This window comes from Microtus ochrogaster, unplaced genomic scaffold (genome assembly GCF_000317375.1).
Source record: "Microtus ochrogaster isolate Prairie Vole_2 unplaced genomic scaffold, MicOch1.0 UNK103, whole genome shotgun sequence".
Lineage (NCBI taxonomy): Eukaryota > Metazoa > Chordata > Mammalia > Rodentia > Cricetidae > Microtus > Microtus ochrogaster.
This window is the reverse complement of record NW_004949201.1, coordinates 75,895-83,019: the sequence shown is the minus strand read 5'-3', so window position 1 is coordinate 83,019 and position 7,125 is coordinate 75,895. Positions and strand designations below refer to the sequence as shown.

Sequence of the window (7,125 nt, the reverse complement as noted above, 5' to 3'; positions counted from 1 at the left end):
CCATCATCCCTCCATCCATCCATCATCCATCCATCATCCATCCATCCATCATCCATCCATCCACCCATCATCCATCCATCCATCCATCCATCCATCCATCTATCCATCCATCATCCCTCCCTTCATCCATCCATCGTCCATCCATCCATCTATGTAGTTGCTGGTTTGGGGTTTGTTTGGAGACAGTGTCTCATATAACACAATTTAGTCATGAACTTACTGTATAGATGAAGACAACTTTGACTTTATGATCCTCCTGCCTCCACCACCTGAGCACAGGCATGCACCACCTTATTTTATACTGTGCTGAGATTGAACACAGGGCTTTGTGCATGCTTAGCAAGCACTCTACCGACTGCGCTACATCCTCAGGCCCCCAAAGGCATGATTCTTAACTGTGCTCACCACAATGTTGCTCATCTCCTCAGACACCTACACACTGAATCCTTGCCCTGTGCCCTCTACGTGCAGCTTCTCTTTAGAGAAGGAACATGATCACCCGTCCAGGCTCTCTAGAGTGGCCTGCTTGGCCCAGGGGCCCTCCCTTCCCCACACTGTCCTCTCACCTTCCGCTTGACAAACTTGTCCCAGTAGTTGCTGGGGAAAGACCTGTCAAGAGAGAGCACGGGGAGGTCAGGGTGGTGTGGCGGATTGAATGAGATTGATCCCCAGAGCCTTGTACATTTGCACACATAGTCCCCAGCTGATGAGCTGGTGGGAAAGGATTAGGTGTGGTCTTGTTGCCACTTTGAGGTTTCCAAATCCCACACCAGGTCCGTCTCAGTCCCCCAACCCCTCTCTGCTGTGTAGAGATCAGGATGTAGCTCTCAGCAACTTCTCCAGCACCGTGCCTGCCTGAATGCCACCATGCTCCCACCATGATAATAGAAGAAGTCTCTGAAACTAACTAGAAGCCAGCCTTCAGTTAAGTGCTTTCTTTGATAAGAGTTGCCTTGGTCATGGCGTCTCTTCAGAGCAATAGAACACTAAGACCCATGGGAAGGGTCAAGAGCCACTGGCCAGGCCTGGGAACAACAACCTGAGACAGGGCTGTTTTTAAATTCCTGGGCTTGAATTATTCTCCTGCTTTGAGCTCCTGTTTGCTGAGGTACCTGTGTGAGCAATTACACCTGACTCTAGGATCTATTTAACATTATTATTATTATTTTATTTGTATGGGTGTTTTGCCTGCACATGGTTTGGAGGCCAGAAGTGAGGGTCAGATCTTTTGCAACTGCAGTTATGGATGGTTGTGAGCCACCATGTAGGAGGTGGGAATTGAACTCAGGACCTCTAGAAGAGCAGCCAGTGCTCTTAACTGCTGAGCCATCTCTCCAGCCCTCTCCACATTACTTTTGGAGACAGGTTCTCTCACTGAACTCCAAGGTCACTAATTGGCTAGGCCAGTTGGCCAGTGAGCTCCATCGATCCTTCTACCTTTGTCTCCTAGCCCTGGGATTCCCTGCACCAGACAGTCACACCCAGATTTTTATGTCGCTGCTTGAGGATCTGAACTCAGGTCCTTATGGTGAGCAGCAAGGATTTTCTCATCGAGTCATCACCCCAAGCCCACACCCACAGGAATTTCAAGTGTCCATCGGATGGAGAGAATAATGAGCCTAGGGAGAACAAGTCAGGCCATGGGGCTGGAGCCTTGCTCTTCAGAGACCCAGGCCCACACTGGAGTGGAAATCTAGCCCTGTTCCCTCTGCCACCCTAAGGAGGGGCTAAGACTTACGGTGTGTTGAGCACCAGGCGGTCCCACTGTCCCTTCACGTCATCGTCCTCAGGCTGCTCAGTAATGTAGAGGCCGTCAAACTCCAGCTTCCGGGCCAGCTCCTTCTCCCGCTTAAAGATCACTAGGGGAACCTAGGCATGGAGGGAGGCAGAGGTGACGGTTGGCATGAGCTATGCAGAAGCCATGCGACCTGCCTGGAGCCTAGTGAAGCTCTCAGGGTAGAAAGTGCAGGTTAGGGGTTGGTGGAGAGATGCAGGCAGAGGGTGGCCGGTGGGTGGGGAGGTGCGGGCAGAAGTGGGTGACATTGTAAGGAAAAGGGCAAGCTGGGGGCACCCCAGTTGTCTGCTGCAGGCTGGGGCTCTGACGGAGAGGTGTTAACTCAGGCTGTAAGGTGAATAAGACAGAGGCAGGTGGAAGGGCGTGGAAGGAGGGGTGAGCAGCAGGCACAGCAGGTACAGAGCTCTGCTCATTCAGCAACATTACAAGATTTACACAAACTTCTGGACGTGCAGAACCCGTGAGACACAGCATAAGACGTGCCTTGGGGGGCACGACAAACCTTGGGCATATCTGACATGAGACTCCAGTCACATCTGAGACCCCAGAGACGCCCCAGTGACAGACAGATCTATTTATGTGTCTTCCTTCCTTCCTTCTTCCCTTCTTCCGTCTCTCCTCCTCTTTTCCTCCCTCCCTCTTTTCCTCCCTCCCTCCCTTCCTTCCTCCCTCCCTCCCTCCCTTCCTCCCTCCCTCCCTCTCTCCCTCCCTTCCTCCCTTCCTTCCTTCCTTCCTTCCTTCTTCCCTTCTTCCGTCTCTCCTCCCTCTTTTCCTCCCTCCCTCCCTCCCTTCCTTCCTTCCTTCCTTCCTTCCTTCCTTCCTTCCTTCCTTCCATTTAGACTAGGCTGGTCCGGAATTTACAGCTATCTGCCTGGCTCTGCCTCTTGAGTGCTGCTGGGACTAAATGTGTGTGCCACCATGCCTAGCCTTGTCTTCTTTGTTTTATTTTTTAAAATATAACCCACAAGTCCAATTGGTGCTTTCTATATACACATGGGTGTGGGCCCCTCCCCTGGAGCATAGGCAACCTAGACCATACTCCTAAAGAAAATGGTCTTTTTACTCCTTAGCAATCATCAGTTGTCAACAGCTACTTGGCTAGGGGTGAGGGCTTGTACGCCCATACCCTGCTTATTTTGGAGACAGAAGCTCCCTACGTAGCCCAGGCTGGCCCAGAACTTGATCTCATCCAGCCTCCCTGGCATTATAAGCATGCACCAGTATGGGCCCGACTTCACAGAGATCTTTTTATTTAAAAAAATATTTTAAGTGTGGGTCTATGTGTTTGTGAGTGCATGCTATTATGTGTATGTAGGTGATCATGGAAGTCAGAAGAAAACATCAAATTGCCTGAAGCTGGAGTCACAGTCTGTGAGCTACTGTACATGGGTGCTGGGAACCGAACACGGGACCTCTGCGAGAGCAGTATGTACTTTTAATTGCTGCGCCACCTCTTCACCTCTCCGCTTCACAGAGATCTTAACTCAAACGATTAACAGGCAGACAATAATATTCCCCACGATAAATTTGCCCCCTTGATGGGGAAATGAACACAGCCACGTATGCACAGAGAAGATAAGCTGGAGCTTATCTTCTGCATTAGCACCAACCGTGGTCTGCATTAGCTCCCTTTTGCCAGAGTAGCCTCAGTCCTGTACTAGTCGGCTGTCTTTACCCACCCTAAAGTCTCCTGCCCCCACAGTTCTCCTAGGTGCCCTCCCGCCCAGGACCACAGTCACAGGTCAGGTCTCACCTTGAGACAGTTGTAGCCGATGATGCAGAGGAAGGCAACCAGCGTGTGCAGCAGGCTCAAGCACCGCAGCGCGGGTTCCATGTAGCCCGTGCTCTCCTCCAGGAAATAGTACACCATGTTCTCATCCTCATCACCTTCCACATCCTCGCTGGCACCGGAGCCCCAGCCAGAGCCACCACCAGACCCTGCCCCTGACGTGTCCCCAGCTCCGGAGCCTTCTATGTCATCCTCCCCTGGTGGGGAATCTGAGACCTGAAGTGGGGTCAGAGGTAAATCAGAGGGGACCCCGGTGGCCCCTGGCTATCATGCCAAACTCACAATCAGTAGTAGTACTTATAAGACACTATTGTGTTTCCTCTAACTCCTCAATTCTCTGTTAAACAGAGTCTCATTGGGTAGCCCTGGCTAGCCTAGAACTCACTATGTAGACCAGGCTAACCTCAAACTCAGAGAGATCTTTCTGCCTCTGCATTTTGAGTGCTGGGACTAAAGGTGTGCACCCCCACTGCCATCAACACTTTGTTTTTTGACGTAGGACCTTGATAGCATAGGCTTGCCTGGGATTTGCTATATAGCCCAGGCTGGCTTAAAACTAGTGATCATCTGTGTCAGCCTCCCAAGTGCTGGGATCAAAACATGCACCACCAAACCTGACCCTGGCTCCCGCTTTTAAGTTTCACAAGTCTCACCTATAAATGTGGTTTTGAGCCCATTTTGAGGAGGAGGAGGAGGAGGCAGGGAGAAGCTAAGCATTTTCTTACCATCACCTGTCTCTGCCACACCCTGTGTGTTGTTATCTAGCCCCTCCCCCAACAGGACCAGGAAAGCCCCCTCTGGCTTCAGGAGACCTGGTTCCTAGCCCTCCCTCTGTTCCGTGAGCTGCCCGCTTTCTTCTCCTCACACACCTGTCCTCAGCTGGCCTATGGGTGCTGCAGAGGGGACTCTCACACCTGGAGCTGCCTGGCAGGTGGCCAAGCTGTCTGTGAAAGCAGTTCTGTGTCCCTTATTCAATGCATGCAGGCATCTGTCCCCCACGGGTCCAGCCACTCCCACTCAGACCCACAGCGTGTCCAGACCCAGCTCTCTAGTCCAGACTCCCTTAAGAAGTCTCAGTCTGGAACCTCATCCCTTCCCTGAAGGGGGCTGGGCCCTGGGGTGTGTTGAGCCTCCCACCTCCCAGCTGGGCGAGGATCTGACCCTCCCCCGGGGCCTGGGACCACCGCATAGACACCTTGTAAAACAGCAACATGAAGTTGATGGCGAACGCCAAGAAGAGAGCCAGGAACCGCAGCGTGTAGAAGTTCCTAGACAAGTAGTTCTAGAAAGAGAGGAAGAGCGGTCACAGTGCGGCCTCATCCCTGACCACATCTCACTGCTCACCCACAACCAAAAAACCCAGCCTTGACTGGCTGCTCCCACACTCTCTCTCCCCTGGAGGGCCCACTGGGTGCCAAGACTCCCAGAGACTCCGCCGAGAGCGCAGAAAATGCCAGGCCCTTGTTTGGCTCGCACCATGGCTTTGTTGGCGCGCCATTGCCGTGATGGCCCTTTACAAATGAAGAAACTGAGGCTTGGGAAGGGAGGTGCTGTCTTTCTCAACGTCATACAGCCAAGGAGCTGCAAACCCATTATTTGGGAGAAGGGATCCCAGAGATGGAACTTGGGACTCTCATAAGAGGCAAACTCTCTGCCACTGAGCCACACCCCAATCCCGTACCTGGGATTTGACTCCAGGTCAACAGGAGTCCATGTCCCAGCCCCCATGCCGCACTGCTTCACGGTCTGCATTACCAGAAGTGGAAGATGGCTTCTTCATCACGCCATCTCTCCCCACCCCCACTTCTCCTATCTCTATTCTCACGGCTCCTCACAGACCGGCCTTCTATTCAACCTCCTGTCCTGTCCCCAACTCAAGTCAGGACTGGCCTGAGGTGGAGACAGGATACTGTCTCCCAGACACCTTCCTCCTTCAGGGACAGATGAGATGGGTCTCTCCCAGGACCTCTGAGGGGCTAGACCTCCCAGCTGTGCCTGGGGACACTTCTGCCCTTTCTTTAGTGAGTTCCTCTCTGAGATGAGCTTGGAGCTGGGAGAGCGGAGTCCTCACAAGAAGAGAAAGTTTTAGGGTGCCTCTGTTGGGTCCTCACCAAGAATTTCACCCTCTGTACTTCCAGTTCTCCCCAAAATTCTTCCAGGCCTGCACCTCCAGCTTCCTCCTTTTTTGGAGGGGGCGGAGAGGGTGTCTTCTTGGGGGGTTCTGGAGGAGGCTCAGGGACTTCTTCCTTCTCTCCGTTCTCAGTACTGTAGACACAGAAAGGGGTCAGTGGATGCTCGGGCAAGTCATTCATTCAAAGCCATCTGGGGGCCATCCTATGCCAGGCAGGCCAGGTCTAGATGGTGCTGGGGACGCAGACAAGCGAGGCCCTGCCCTCACAAACTCCAGTAAGACAGCTGAGTGGTGCGGGTAGGGGCGGGGCTAAACAAAGCAAAGCTACTCCTTTGCAGGAGTAGGCGTTAAAGCTGGGCCCTGAGCGTGCTGGGCAAGTGCTCCGCCTCTGAGATGCATCAGTTTTTCCTTGTCATTTTGAGACTTCTCAGTAAGTTGCCTAGGATGGTCTTGAACTTGCTCTGATGACCCAGGCAGGCCTTCAACTTTTGACTCTTATGTCCCTTAGATGGGATTACCACACCCGATCAAAATAACTTCACAGAGGACTCATGTGCACAGCACAGAGATCCAGAGCTAAAAGGAGCACCCTATCTCTGTTGCCTTTCTTCAAGTCTCTCCTCTGTCCCCAGGTATGGACTGAATGATGCAGAGGGCAGAGGCCAGAGGGCAGAGAGTGACCAGTACAATTTGGGCCTTGACCTAAGAAGGCCCTCAATTCAGAAGGGTTGAGGTAAGAGTCTGGCTCCCTCCACTCTGAGACACTCACTCGGCTTTCTCAGGTTCGGGCTCCGGCTCTGGTTCTGGAGGGGGCTCCTCTTCTTCTCCCTCCACCTGGGGATAGGACACAGATCTGAGCCTTCGGGGTACTCCCCAGTCTCTGTCTAGTCTGTTACTCTCTGGCCTCACTTTTTTCTCCCTGGGTAACCAAAGTGTTATCCTTACTCCCCTCTGCCAAGGAAAGGGGGGTTAAGTGAGTCTTATTGTTAAGAGGGGAACTTGAGGCTCACAGAGATAAACTGCCTGGTTTGCAATCCAGTGCAGAATCAGTCTGAATTCAAAGAGGTTTTTGTCTGTTTGTGGTGGGTTCTTGCTGTGTAGCCTAAGCTGGTATTAAACTCCAGGTCCTCCTATCTCAGCCTCCCCAGTGTGGGAATCACAGGCTTGTGTTAGCATGCTTGCTCAAAGATGTTTTTGTCCCTCATGGCTTCTCATCACCTTGACAACCACAGGCAGCAATTGTAGCTCCAAGGGGTGAGAATGTTGGGGAACCTTTCTCTCATAGACTGGCTAACTCCCTACAACCCTATGTTTTTCTTTCTTTCTTTCCTTTCTCTCTCTCTCTTCCTTCCTTTCTTCCTTCCTTTCTTCCTTCCTTCCTTCCTTCCTTCCTTCCTTCCTTCCTTCCTT

General features: G+C 52.4%; 1 protein-coding gene across 1 annotated transcript in view; it reads right to left on the bottom strand.

Annotated features, from left to right (window-relative positions):
- LOC101991252 (ryanodine receptor 1) overlaps nucleotides 1-7,125 on the bottom strand; it is a gene marked incomplete at its 5' end in the record, with an annotated part of 90,102 nt that overhangs the window by 9,305 nt on the left and 73,672 nt on the right. The window contains 6 exons of the mRNA XM_005371303.2: nucleotides 567-609; nucleotides 1,739-1,869; nucleotides 3,549-3,800; nucleotides 4,780-4,866; nucleotides 5,696-5,849; nucleotides 6,485-6,549. Coding sequence (XP_005371360.1) covers nucleotides 567-609; nucleotides 1,739-1,869; nucleotides 3,549-3,800; nucleotides 4,780-4,866; nucleotides 5,696-5,849; nucleotides 6,485-6,549 — 732 coding nt within the window. The remainder of the gene's footprint in view (nucleotides 1-566; nucleotides 610-1,738; nucleotides 1,870-3,548; nucleotides 3,801-4,779; nucleotides 4,867-5,695; nucleotides 5,850-6,484; nucleotides 6,550-7,125) is intronic.